Source organism: Rhipicephalus sanguineus, chromosome 3, assembly GCF_013339695.2.
Source record: "Rhipicephalus sanguineus isolate Rsan-2018 chromosome 3, BIME_Rsan_1.4, whole genome shotgun sequence".
Classification (NCBI taxonomy): Eukaryota; Metazoa; Arthropoda; class Arachnida; order Ixodida; family Ixodidae; genus Rhipicephalus; species Rhipicephalus sanguineus.
This window is the reverse complement of record NC_051178.1, coordinates 147,957,759-147,972,099: the sequence shown is the minus strand read 5'-3', so window position 1 is coordinate 147,972,099 and position 14,341 is coordinate 147,957,759. Positions and strand designations below refer to the sequence as shown.

Below are 14,341 nucleotides of genomic sequence, written 5' to 3'. Positions count from 1 at the left end.
CTACCCGTTTCGCCCCATGGTTTCGCCTATCGGTGACGTTTCTTTGCTTACTAGGGTGAATTTGTTATTTTTTGGTTGCTTTCGTGGATGTGAAAAAGTGACTACGAAGCTTGACGTGACAAGCGGTTACCTTCTTGAGAACATCAGTTGTGCATATTTAGCTTCCCGACCACTGCACTTCCCCGCGCGCGTTCGTTGTCGCAAGTTGCGGCTTTTTCGTAGCTTTTACTTGTATTTTGGCATAAACACCTACTTAGTATTATTTTCCTCGATTTTCTTTTTACTGCCAAAAGAGTTGCTTCGGCGTCGAGTCTGCTGGCGCGCACGTGAATGATCTTTCGAGTAGAATAGTTGCAATGTTTTGTGATGGTTTTTCGAATATTTTAAATCAAGAGTCGGGACGAGCAAACGTGGAGCCGGCTTTCCTCAGAACCCTTATTTATGTTTCTGATAAACATTCCTTAATGACACCAAAACTTTGTTCTCTCAATGCTGGGAGTACGAAAGGATATGTGAACTTTTACCTGCTTTTACTGCAATCAAAATTGTTCTTATCCGAAAGCATATCGCACAGTTCGGTTACAATGTGGTTCGGTCCCAAAAAGTGTTGCTCGCACAGCCCGTGGATATTTAACAATGCATCTAACTTTGACCTATGCAAGAGGCGTACGTGTGCTGTGTGCCATTTCTACAACGTAAGCGCTAGCTATCGCGGCTGCACCAGATAAAAGTCCTTACTGTCCTTACCGCCAACTGTCAACACCGCGAAGTTAGCGATGTGCTGAGTTGAAAATATAAATGCTACTAACGGTTATGTATATTACAACGTTTGGAATAAAAATTAGGATGGATAGGGTTGTTTACACGAGCAGCGAAGAAACGCCCATCTGTGCACGTGTTTGTGCAATACGCATATTAATGCAAGCGGTCGAGCCCGCGGTAGAGGCCACGGATGGAACTCTAGCTGCAACTCTAACCGCACGCGTGACACATATATTAAATTCATCTGAAAATCTTGTATGCATCGTTGATACCGGCAGTGACCTCACGTACTACATTCGCGCGAACACAACGTGGTTGTTTTTTTTTCATTTCACGCTGGTGTTCTAGCGTAACAATTAACCAACAGATATATGAAACGATGTTGGCGACTTAGATATAATTATACTTAAAAATTTCGACGTGATCAAATACTTATGGACAGCCTGCGCGACGCAAACCATGTTTGGAGAGGCGCAAAATTCCGCCAGAGGGCATCACGGCATCACACGAAGAAATAAACACAAGAAAGCGAAAAAAAAGTAAACAATACAAAGCAGCGTGCAAGGAGAAACCTACACAAACATGGCGGCATTATCGTTGTGTTTCTTGCTGTCGTGATCAAAGCGATCGCCGATTAAACTTCCTTTCTGTGTTTGATGACCGGTAATGGGACATCACGCCCTGCTGCTACTGCTATGGCTTCTCTTCACACTCTCCTTGTTTTCCACTGCGACGAGTTGTGAGTTGCGCACGCTTATTGAACATGCATGCGCGCGATCCCGTTGGTGCGTAGACGAACGATACCCCAGTGATTATTAATGCCCGGGCTGCGTTATTGAAGGAGTCCTGAGGATTCAGCTACGCGATGAACGCTCTCACAGGTAGCATGCGTAGGCGATAGGAGCGGGTGGTAAAGGCAAATATCAGCGAGCCCATCAGATTGCGAGTGGGCGGTGCGCGTGCTAGCGCTTCCGGCTTTAACGATCGCATGTTTCGCGGTCAGATGCGGGTTGTGGCTCTCTTCTCTCTGTCCGTCTTCAATATTTTATCTGTGGTGCAAGGAATTCCACCTTGTTTTGTCCGCGACAGGAAACAAAACAATATCGCTCAGCCGTCTCGAATCGTCGCGAGCTAGGTCTTGACGTCGTGCAGGCGCTGTAGCGTGCCACTGCTGCTGTCGCATTTTTATTGGGTGCTCCCACAACACGCACCTGTGAAGGCAACGCGTTAGTTGACGTTAGAGAAGCAGCAGAACGCGGTCGCGATGTGAAGGGTATCAGGGTCGAGCTTTAGATTATGTTGCAGCTGCAACGTACTGGGTTGTGTTGCGTCGTACCTGTTTTTACGTGAGAGATGCGCTTTATGTTAAGACTTGTTCAAATTGTTAGTACCAGTGTCTCATACTCGAGTAGTGGTTTTTGGAATGCAAGCCCTGCAATTGAATTAATCTCACACTGATAAGATACCATACATACTTATCTGATGATTTTCGATAATGTATTTCATTATTTTAATACATGTTGTGTGCTTGTGGCACAACGCCTGCATTTAGAAGGGATTAAAGTGCTTATAAAGGTTCACAGGAAATAATACTGGTCCTTGAATGCACTTCCGACTAAATGCATGCCGGACATTGACGTCTAAGGCTTTTAAAGAAAGTTTTAAAATTGAGTTGTATGTTGTTGTAGTACGTGTGCTTCATTGCAAACACAAGGGCAGGCTCCCAACTGTTTCCTGCAGCAGTTTAGGCAAAAAAAAAAAAAGGACACTTGTCCAGCTACCATTAGCTTCTGTGACATTCCAATGGTCTGATTGACATCTGTGTCACTACAGGGCCTTCAACTTTAAACCACACATTTGCATGCAGAAATACCATTGACAGAAGGAAGTTGAGGAAAGGAAAAGTATAGTTGCATTTTAAAGATGGTTTCTAGAGTTTACCTGCCAAGAAATGAAGGCTTCTGCTTTTTACATTTATATTCATGTAGATTCCTCAATGAATCCATGTATAAAGTGGTAGGCTCAAAGTTTCTTGTTTCATTACCATTTTTAGTCTGCTGCTACCTTATACAAATAATTATTTGTAGACATTCGATGTGAAACCTGTGCTGCTTTACAATATGTGCTCTCAACTCACTATGAAGTAGACACTGTGTGCGTGGGGAACAGTATAATTGATCATTTTACTTGACAGTGTAGCCTCCTAAAGCCGTGAGAAATGATCAGCTGAAACTTATTTGCATACAAAATGTGAAATTTTAATAATTGTAATTAACTACTCTTTATACCCTGGATAACTACATCCATGATGAGTGCATTACAGCATTGATTCTTGAGAAGTCTTAATGGGCAGCCATGCATTTGTGCCTGGTGTGATTAATGCATGAATGCTATTAATGCAGAATTGAGAAAACTTGCTTTTAGACCACTGGCGAATTGCAATGCAGAGATGGCAAAGCTGATTGCATTGTCTGCGGTCTACTGTTATGTTCTTTGGGAGGGCGTAAGCTCCAAGGAAACTAGTATAAGAGACGGTGCCTAGATGTAGCTGGAGGAAGCTTTATTCTCTTCTCTCTGATGTTTGCCTCACGTGTTCCCCGAGCTGTCGGTAGTGTCACTACAAAAACAGCATTCGCCTTAACATCGGAATTAAACATCTCACCTTTTAACACCTTCTGCGACGCTCAGAACTCATGTTGAATTTGTGTGCATTTAAATGAGTTTTGAAGCGTTTGTTTGCAACAATATTTTTATTCATCCTTGCTCATTTGTACATTGTAAAAACGAGGGTTGCTTGACCGGGGCAGGGATAATCGGTTGTATGTTCAGTTCCTTCCAAGAACATTCTTGTCTAATCCAACAATGTTGTTAAACGAAGTGAATGACAGTGTGTTGATCTTGCTTTGATGTGTTTTGTATGGTTTTAGTGGTTAATGCTGCTAGAATAAAAAACTTTATGGCATAATTTACACAGCACATCAACAACATATGCCATGATATACAACTGTAAATTCTTTATATTCTACCATATTGCTCAACAAATTGGTTTCAGTTGATCATTTCATATAAATTGCATTCAGAACTTTGCAAGTTGGAATTTCAATCAGCTACACCGATCTTGCTGACAGAGCTTATGGGTTGATGAATTGCTTTGCAATGATTCAGTCTCGGCCACGGTTCAAAGGGTTCATGTAGGTAATGAGATCATGGTATTCTGAAGTGGCCATAGTAAAGGACATCATTGAATTTTTGTGCAGTGATAATTTCACAAGGATAAATGACCCATGTTATTTGAAAATGCTGATGATGTCTATCTTTTTTTGTTTGGCAGCGGATTGTGATATCACGAGCTGCTATGCCAACTACAAGGATGGTTCTTGTGACAATTTGGCAGAATTCCGTGCCTGTCTTAACCAATTGGCGGAGAAGTGTGCTGGTGACATCAACTATAGGGCTACACAAACCCGTCACAGCAAACTGAAATGCAGTGATGCTGTGGCCACAGAGACATCAAAGCTCAAACCAACCAAGGAAACCTGTCTGTGGCGGTCTGGTGAGTTATCAGATGAAGTCCTGCGTGCAAGTGGCATAGAAGACAAGCTCCACTTCTATCCATTCCATGCTCTCTAATAGCGTAAAACATATCCAGCACATACTGAAAGATAAAATCACAGTGCTTCAGGTGAATGAGACCAGGTAGTGATACATGCTCGAGAACAGAAAAACAAACTGACACTAAGGGGAGTGAAGTACAGTTTTCAAATTCTACAAGTTATTGTATTTGAGTCCTTCAGTTCAGTTATGGCCTTTTCTATTTCTTTAGATTTTTGCTTAACCTCTTATGACATACGCTTCTATACGTGTCAATGTGATATATTCTCCCTGCCGCTCCTTGCACAGTACTCAAACTGTGAACACACAGCACAATACTCAACATCCCCCTTGTAAATTTTGCACTTTATTTGTATGTATGAGTACACACACACACACAACACTCGTATGAACATACATGGATGGGGGTTGGACACCCCCGAAAAAAGTGTCCAGCTAGACCCCTTATAGCAGGTGTCTAAACTTTGTGTAGCGGATTTCCTGGAACCTATAGTTTTAAAACTTTGCAAAACACCATGCATATTGGCTTTCAAGTTCTCCTTTTCCCCTTGAGGATATTAAGAGCGTAGCTCTTTAAGCTTTTCATTGCACCAGGTAGTGCGAACAGTAATTATCATAATCATGAACCGGTATACACTTGCTTCACCTTTTTCAACTTCTGCTTCGCTTCCACAACTCGTGTGCTGCTTTGTCCTCTTCTTCATCTTCTGCTTCGCTCCCAAAACGCATGCGCCGATTCCTCTGGCGTGGCCTGTAATAACCCTGATGGGTGAGAAGAGAGAACGAGTACAGAGAGAAAGACAGAAGGAAAGATATAAAAAAAGAGAAAATCATAGTGAAAAAAAAATTTTGATAAGGCGGAGGGATTCGAACCTGCGTTATGCACGATCCGAAGGCGAGCGTCCTAACCACTCGGCTATCCAGGCATGCTAGCAGAGCATGGCATAGACTTGTATAGTATAGTATATAGCAAGGTTGTGGGAAAGGGAAACGAGGATGAGGAGGGGAGAGATTAGAGCATAGCATAGAGAGAGAGAAAGGGAAAAAAAAGACAAAGAGAAAGTAAGATAGAGACAGATATAAAGAGAGAGAAAGAGATAGCAAGAAAAAGGAAGCGATAAATAGAGAAAGAAAGAAGAGCAAGAAAGAGTAAGGTAAAAGAGTGAGAAAGACAAAGAAATGCATAGAGAGAGAAAGAAAAAAATAGAAATAAACAGAGACAAAAAAGACATAGAATAAACAGAGAGATGAATGAAAAAGAAAGGAAGAGGGAGAAAGAAATAGAAAAATAAAGAGAAACAAAGAAGGCCGCCCAGCTCCGCACTCCCTTCAGGCTTGGCACTAGTGTGAAGCATCACGTAATAACTGGTCACGTGACAAAAATCATGTAACGTCTAGTCCCGTGACTAAAATCATGTAACATCCAGTCACGTGACTAAAAACCACGTAACACTCACGTGACTAAAATCATGTAACATGACGTAACTAGCCACGCGACTAGAATCATGTAACTACTTGTGTGGCTAAAATTCACGTAACATTTTCTCACGCGAATAAAATCACGCAACATTGCGTAACAGCTAGCCACGTGACATGTTGCCACCAAAAACCATGTAACAGGTAATCACGTGACTAAAATCACAACATCAGATAACAGGTAGTCACGTGACATGTCTAGCCAACTGTAGACATACTTAGTACTACTAGCAAAACTTAGCTAGGTCGAACACTAGCTCCGCTGATGGCTCCAGCCTTGCACCACTAGTGCAAGCTGCACATTTTTTTTTGTTGTTGTTCTTTTTCACTGAAGGTTTCTCAACACCATAGGGAGTTCCCAAGTTTTGACGTGCGTTGTCAATGTGCAAGACTTCCCATTGTTCATTGTTTTAGTATGAACTGTGGTTGTGCTTTGCCTTGGAGCAGGTGAGCCAAAGGAGGAGTGGCGCCAGTGCAGCCTTTATGGAGACACCCACCTGCGCACCTTTGGGGGAGAACTGCAGACTTGCCGTGCAATTGGTGCCCGGCCCCTTGTGGACAATGCCTACCTGGCGGTGCAGGTGACCAACACTCCTATCGGCGACAAGGCAACAGTGCTTTCCAAGGTTTGAGCGAGACCTTATTCATGATTCTGCATTGCTTTTAGGGAGTACATTGGACTGCAGTCTCAGTTGGAAGGTCTTGCAGATGTCAGCTTAAAGGCCAACTCCGGCGATTTTTCGAGGTCGATGGATCTCAATGAAATTCGCTGGGTACGTTCCTTTGCACGTTTCCGTCATTTATGCCAAATTACAGGCTTGAGACATGCGCAGATTGTTTGCAAATGAATTTTAAAGATTGTCTGCAAACGCCCTCGTGGCTTCCCACAATTATTGGCAACATTGCGTCTGTGACATCAGTATTGGGAAGCGGCGGAAGTGACGCAGCCGAGGGCACCGCTAACTTCGGCGCTTCGGCCGCTACAGCGAGCGTCTACTGTGCACAGGGCGGCAGACAGCGTTGGTTTGGCCGGCGCTTCGCTGGTCGTCCCGGCTGTCACAGTTTTCATACTCCGCGCCGGCGTGACCAGCATGCCTTGCACGACTTCCGGTTCGTTCGTAACAACGTCTACGTCATACGTAGGCAGTACACTCGGTTGGGTTTCGGTTTCGGTGTTGCGCTTTTTTGCTTATTTAAAATTATTCTCCAATTTGCCGAGTATTTCTGCTATCGGGCCCGTAACAGGAGCGTCTCAGGAACATAAAAGCACCATTACTTTGACATGGCCAAAAAATCGCCGGAGTTGGCCTTTAAGGGGCATCGCCTGAATTGGTGAAAGCAGAAGATTGTGCACCAAAGTTATTTTCCAGTTGTGCATGGTTGCATAATACAACTAGCAATTTTGTGGCATAGAGCCATAGCGGTTCCTCTGAAGAGAACTCTGAGAATCAAAAGGCACAGGTAGCAGGTGAAGTGAACATGCTTGGCAGATATGCTAATTGAGAACATTGTTTTAAATGACTACTACATGCAAGGAGCAGTCAGAAGTCATGGACACTGCACAATTATTAACACTTACATATGTATTGAATTAGCGTGTGGCAACTTCATAACCCTTCGACGTCCTTGTTTGTCTTTCACAGCTGCAAACTGTACGCAGTCATGGGCCTTTACTATCCTTGACTACCAGCTTTCTTTTAGAACTGTGTATTGTGAGCACAATTTATGCTCACAATGCTTTGAAGGAACTGAAATGAATGAATAAGGAAATTAGTGAATAGGAGGTACATGATAGAGCAACGTAGTTTGGTCATGCACTGAGATGAAACAAGTGCTGCAGTGGCAATAAGGCAATCTAAAATAACTTTATAGTAATGAAATAAACTAGGCACTACCTGAGGAGGCATGACTGAACAAAGTGTAGTGGGAGATCTCAGCATCAAGAATGAAAAGAAAAAAGGAGACAATTGACTGGAAGGAGAATATCCATCAAAAACTGTGGCTCTATATGAATATTTGATATAACATGCAGAATAACAATGAAGTCATCAGAAAAGTGAGAAGTTGTGATGTTCATGTAGAAGAGAAAGCGCTAACGGAAGTCATCAATCTAAATAAAGCCCTCAGAACTTTTGGCTTAGAGCAATGTTTATATGTGCATAATGAAAATATCATTTTCTGGGGGGGGGGGGTGCTGTAGTCAGCTTGAAAAAACAGCATAATGCTTTATTCAGAATCATATTCTAAATATAAAATAAAATTAGTCTTTTTCTTTATTCTAATACAGCTTGCTTGTGCAATAAAGTGGAGCAGGCCCGTAGGGCCCAATGGCCCCCCCTCCCCGAAATTCTGATGGAGGGGGGTGTTTTACCGAAAAAAATAATAAAAATAGGTGTTTTTAAAGGCTTTCAGCAAGTGCCCCCCCCCTCCCCCCCTGAAAAATATTTCTGGTTATGGGCCTGAAGTGGAACATTCATTATTCTAGCCATTGCTGCATGTACAAGCTGAGATGTAGGTCTACAATACAGTGAGAGTGCAACAAAAGCTTGAAAACGCTGGCAGTCAGAATCAGAATCGGAATGCACTTTATTTCCAAGACATAAGTTTGGGGTCTCGCAGGCAAAAAGGCTGTTACAGACAGCTTCTACAGATAAGGCAGGCAGAGGATCTCACATGATTATAACAATGATAAATAAATACAAACAACAAAAAGATGGGCTTGCTTGTGGACAATGATGATACATATTGGTCCAACAGCCTGTATTGCTGTCGAGATTTTCTCTCGTGGCACTGGCAAGGACGACAAATACAGCCAAGTGTGTCAGCGAATAATCTTAACTATTTATTTGGCAAACTTATGCCACTAAATATAACGGCATTTGCAACATGTGTTTGGTTATGTCCCAACAGCTGATACACGAAAAGGCCACACTGCATAATGCATGCAGCTGTGATAGCGGCTGTTCTTTTTGCAGCCATAAAATGCTTTGCTGCTGCATTGACGTGCGCTTGTATGTAGTAGGATACAGATGAGGGAGCGTATGCTTCATGCTTACACTTACTTTCAGCTCTGGAATAAATTGGCGTCTTCTTACTTCTGTTTGGTGCGCACTTTATGTCCCCATTTTGCATACTTTAATTCCTTACTGAGGTATAAATGCTTCTTAATATGAGCCGTGTACTGGTACTTGTCGTGTCAGCAGTCGTGCCATCTCCTAGTCGCACTGTGAAAACCACCGTCTCGTGGAATGCCAGTTTTATCACACAGTATTTTCTCTAGAAGAAGATGAGGCAATCGTTCAGCAACAGAACTTCTCCATTCCAGGTGACTGTTGTGATCCACGCGCATGGCGGCTGTGCAATGGAGAAAACTTACGAAGCCGACATCAAGGACAACCCATTGCCAACTGTCTTTGTTGACGGGTCACCTTCGGCAGGCAAAGGAGTTCGTCTGACGCCGCTCAGTTCAAGCCGGGTGGAGCTTGTGTTGAGCCACGCAGGAGTCCGGCTGCTGATCCGGCAGCAGGGTGACTTCCTCTCGGTGGCCCTGCGACTTCCATCTTCCCTCGCCGGTGACCAGCCACTGCAGCTATGCCTTCGGGGTTGCTCCCCATCGGAGCGCGTGCAAGTCCCAGAAGGGGAGCCCGCCTGGCGGTTAGAGGAAGCAGATGCGGCATGTCGTGCTGCGAACTTAACGGGTGCCTACAGGGATGCGTGTGTGTTTGATGTGCTGGCAACGGGACAGAAGGACATGGCAGCTGAAGCCAGTGGAGCGGCTGTGGCCGACCTGAAGGAACTGGGTGCAGAAGCGGCTCCCCAGGTCGTTCAGCAGCCCTCCGTGGCTGTGCAGAGGAGAGCATCAGTCGCAGCTGTTGTGGCCAACCTGTTACTGATAGCATGGCTTCGTTCAGGGTGAGTTTACTGAGCAGGTGTGCTGAACCGGGCAGCTATAGACCTTTTCAATGGAGACGGGGAGCACCTCCTTTCTGAACTGCGATGCGGGAGTACAAAGGTTGATGCACACTGAGATCACTGCTTGGGCAGCGTATTTTTGGAGGGTTACACATATTTACCACATCCAAGAGGGGATTATAGTGGCACCTAGGGAGCCTTCATTGAAAAAGTGTAAATAAGAGTCAGAGGCAAGGGAGTGCATGTTAACAGTAGTATCTAGTCTCACTCTCTTTTCTTATCTGTCTTTACTCGTGCATCAGTGGGACCATTACTGGCTTTTTTTCAAAAGTCAGGCGTTGGTGTTACGCGGCCGAGTGTATGCAATGTACTGCTGTGAAGCATGCAGAGGGCAGAAATGGGTTACTTTACTGACATACAGCACTTATGTGTTCCTTCATACACATAGCACCCACCATCTTCTGTCACAATATGTGCATCAAGACTTCTAATGAGTGCACCGACAAGCTCTCAGAGCTGTTTCGGATGTGGCTGTGGTGAATCGAGCCTTTGAGGGCAGTTAAAGGCATGCATTTGTTGTTTTCCCCACCATTTCACTGTTCCCAGGGGATGAAAGAATAAGAACGTTCACTCTGACTTTTGGCAGGAATATGCGTTTGTGCGAGTGAGAGGGAAAGTGGTTAGGAGGCACTTTGAGTCAGGAGGTCGGTGCGAACATTTTTAGATCATGTTTTTGTTGTGCGCCACACTTTTCAAAACAGTACTGTGTTGCAGTATGAAGAATATGAGATGAAAACTGCTTGCACTCTTCAGTGGTTCCTGCCTGCTTCATTCAAGATACAGAATGGCAGCGGCTGTTTTGGTCTTGTTGAAACCTGATAGGAAATTTACTCTCTTCTTCACCAGTTTCACGTGCAGCACACTTAAAGCTCCAAGTCACATAATTTGTAGTGAAAACCAGCTGTGTCTCAGCGATGGAAAAGCTTGCCCATTCTCAACTTTTTCTAATCGTTTCGTTCAAGCAACATCATGCATGAAAATATTAGTGGCAGATAATGGATTTCGTTGGCTGAAGCAACTCCAAGCTTTTGCCACACTGGAAGGAGTTGGCATGAAAATAAAACTATATATAGTTTAATACAACTTAAGAAGTCTGGGGATGCCCCGCCCAGATGGCCCAAGCACAGCAGCCAATTGCCTCCGCAGCTAAAGAAATAGTCCGGCGCATGCACTCGGCAATGTTCTCCAAAGGCCACCGGCAGTCCGGCTCATGATGTCAGGCAATACACGCCCATTGGTGCGGCGCTTGTGCGCATGCGCCTTTGAGGAGGAAATGCCGAAGACTTTCTAAAGTTGTATCCGACTATAGGTGCATTTTGTGTAAGCCACAGTCGAGAGCTGAGAGAACAGTTGTGTGTGAAAGAGAAGCTATGCATTGCAGCATAATGTGGTCAAAGCCATTTACTAACCAAGAGAAGCTGTTGAATTCAGAAGTGCACACACTGTATGTTCACTATTTTTTTTTTGCAGGAGCTGCTCTGAATTGCTGGGTGCAGTTAGATGAAACAGTGTTTACATTGCCGTGCACTCTGAGAAGGACTTCAAACATGAGGTAAGTCATTATGCTGTAGAATAGCAACCACTGTGTCATAGTGCTTGAACAATTTTATATAGTCAATATGGATGCATAGGCATGAGATTAACAATGAAACGACACGCATGATGCATGATAGCTATCTTGGGGTATAAAAAATGGGGCACTTGTGATAAAATTATAACATTCACTGGCCTAAATCTTTGGACATTGTGCTTGGATAAGTGCCAATAAATTGTAGTATATTTTATTACTGAATTGAACTGAAATCTGTCAGATGTTGGGGATGTTTCAGCGACTGGGGCTTTCTTTTCTTTTAAAGACTCACGGATGAACATTTAATTTATTGCCTCTATGAATTAATCGTAGTTGAAGAGCTCAACCTGATCAGGACTCAAGACATGCTGGGAGCAATAGCATCAGTTTTAAGGTGACCTGGGGCACTAAAGTGAAACAATGAATCGGTTTAGATTGATAAACTGTAATCTGAGAACTCTAATGTCATTAATTTTATTATTGTAGGTTGATTAGCAGAAGAAGAAATCAAGGACAAAATTTAATTTTTTTAATACCGCACGTGACGTCATGGATTTCAAGACGTATTTTTTGTATTTTGGCTACATTGGCTCAACCACATTTGCTGGCACTTGGTATGTTAAGTCTCTGGCTCCTTCAGAGGACAATGTACTTCATTTTTACTGATTAGGAACTGCGTAGGACCTAGTAGATGCCATCAACGTCTATGACGTCACGGCGTTTGGTGTCGGAATTTCAGTATGGCGCCGCCACCTGTATTCTTTTTTTTCCCGTTTTCTCGCTTACCAAGCGTCTTCTCACGGCAAGTGTGGTAATTTCAGAATTCTGGAAGACTAATTTACTAATGTGAGAAAAATCGTTTTTCTCTTTTAGTGTCCCTTTAAGCAAAGTGTTCAGTCATAGCCTATAGACATTTCAACGGAGAGAAGGATCACCTCCTCTCTGGACTGTTCTACTGGAGTACAAAAGCTGACATCAGAGATTCAGCAGTGCATTTGTTGGGGGCCATGCATATTAACAACAGCCCAGAGAGGATTATGGCAGTGCCCAGGGAGCCTTCGTTGACAAGGTGCATAGCTTGCAAATAACAGCCTTCTTGTGTCACCTTTAGAAATAATACACAGCAATTAGGAGCAGCATTATCAGCGACTGTTGCAATGTGCAGTGTTTCCAATAACGAGTGCCCTGATAATATGATGCATGGAATTCAAACGGAGTGGTTTCGTCCACCATGTCATGTGTATGCAGTATGGCTCTGCTCTGTAGGCTGTTGGCTGCCTACCTACCAATTGCAACTGCAATACAGTTTCAGTAAAGCAAGCTAGGTATGACTAGACATTGCTCATCAGTATATCAACACGTTGTAGTTAGGTGAAAGGGAAATGGGTCGTGTTCATTTATTCTCACAAATCATCCAGAAAGCTTAGGACTACTATTCCTTTAACTCTTTGTGGTTCGAAAGCTTTTCCCTCCTTCCGTCCATTCTGGTCGGAAGCTAAAAGACTCAAAGTTCAAGTAAAAGAAGTTTACTTACTCTTTTACAGATGGTGCATAATGTAATGAAAAAAGTATGCACGTGAATCAATCATGAAAGACCTTGTGCAGCAGTGCCCAATCACGGACCGCTGCAGCCGTGTTGTGTTGTCGGACACTGCGGACAACAGACCGCAAAGGGCTAAGGTTACAAGCATGTGTTTATTATTGAATTTTGCTATGTGTATTTTACAGTTAAAATGTTAGAAAGGCACTTGACTATGTTCTAAATCCTTCGTATAACTTTAGGGGTGCAGGAAAAAGCCGCTGTTTAGAAGCTGGACTAGGCACGGACATAAAACGAATGCTCATCTTTCAGGCACATGTATGAAGCTGGCAAGATGACAGTTATTTCTGTACAACGAGTTCTACCTACAACCCCTGCATATTCATCGTGGAAGTGTAGCTGGAGCCAGAATCAACCTCTCCACATCACCTAAAGGACTGCCGTTTACAGCTGTCAGCCATTGCACCGGCTGTTCTCAGGAACTTTTTGACATTGCATGAAGTCATGTGTGTCACTGTGCACAGTATGCGAGGTGTGTGCTCATCAGTGTTTCTGGAGGTTTGTTTTTTTGCGTTCTGTCAAAACGAAGTAGCAATGGTGAGTAACGATCCACTCAATGATAATTTATGTGCCATAAGAGGGCACCATATGGGGCTGTGTTTTGTTTTGACCCATCTCATTTTCCATTCTTTATATATCTGTTGTGCCAAGTGGCTGATCCAGATGACAATGGCTGTGGCATTTTGTTCGAGCGAAAGACGTGGGGCAAAAAGGCTGGAAAATGAAATGGATCAGTAGAAAAATGTAGGCCATGATCAGCTAACCTGCCAAGCGATCAACGGAGTGTTTTTGAATCTACTTCCTTTAATCATCGTGTGTTTGAGATAGGATTAGTTTAGCTGACAGTCTTTTTATATGTATCTATATATATATATATGTATATGTATATATTTTTAAGGCAATAAATATGTAACTTATGACCATGTGTCTCTGTTCGTTTATGTTCTTGTACCGAAGTTTGTGGAAGGGAATTTGTGTGTATGATCAAAAGCTATTTTATAGTTGTCAAACCTTGTTACTACAAAACATTACAACAAATACAAGGATACTGACAACTTTATTGCTTGTGAGCTGCCAACAGCTGCGTAGGCTCTGGATGCTGTGGATTTGTTGCGATGCTTCTTTCAGCGTGCACAGTGACAGAAGCTCAACAGAAGAAAATGACAGACTGGTAGTTACAACCCTTTTGCTGAGCAACATGGGTGGTAAGCACGGAAACATTTTATAACGAAGTAATGCATATGCAAGAAATAACATATGCACTTGGTGCGAGAGATGCGTGCAAAGGCGCACACACATTGCAATTAATACATAATGAGGACTAAAACTACACTAAAAACACAAAGACA

The 14,341-nt window shown here is 43.3% G+C and overlaps 1 protein-coding gene across 2 annotated transcripts; it reads left to right on the top strand.

Annotated features, from left to right (window-relative positions):
• The first annotated feature begins 8 nt into the window (after nucleotides 1-8).
• Nucleotides 9-13,901, top strand: LOC119387419 (repulsive guidance molecule B). 2 transcript variants are annotated; one of them, XM_037654811.2, is made up of 6 exons: nucleotides 9-32; nucleotides 4,094-4,315; nucleotides 6,298-6,476; nucleotides 9,176-9,762; nucleotides 11,293-11,374; nucleotides 13,245-13,901. In XM_037654811.2, exons 1-5 carry the CDS (start codon nucleotides 17-19, stop codon nucleotides 11,324-11,326), a joined length of 1,038 nt encoding a protein of 345 aa, XP_037510739.1. In that variant the 5' UTR covers nucleotides 9-16; the 3' UTR covers nucleotides 11,327-11,374; nucleotides 13,245-13,901. The 2 variants fall into 2 exon arrangements, with proteins under 2 accessions (XP_037510739.1, XP_037510738.1); XM_037654810.2 differs by lacking the exon at nucleotides 9-32 and adding an exon at nucleotides 1,287-1,501.
• Nucleotides 13,902-14,341: the final 440 nt, after the last annotated feature.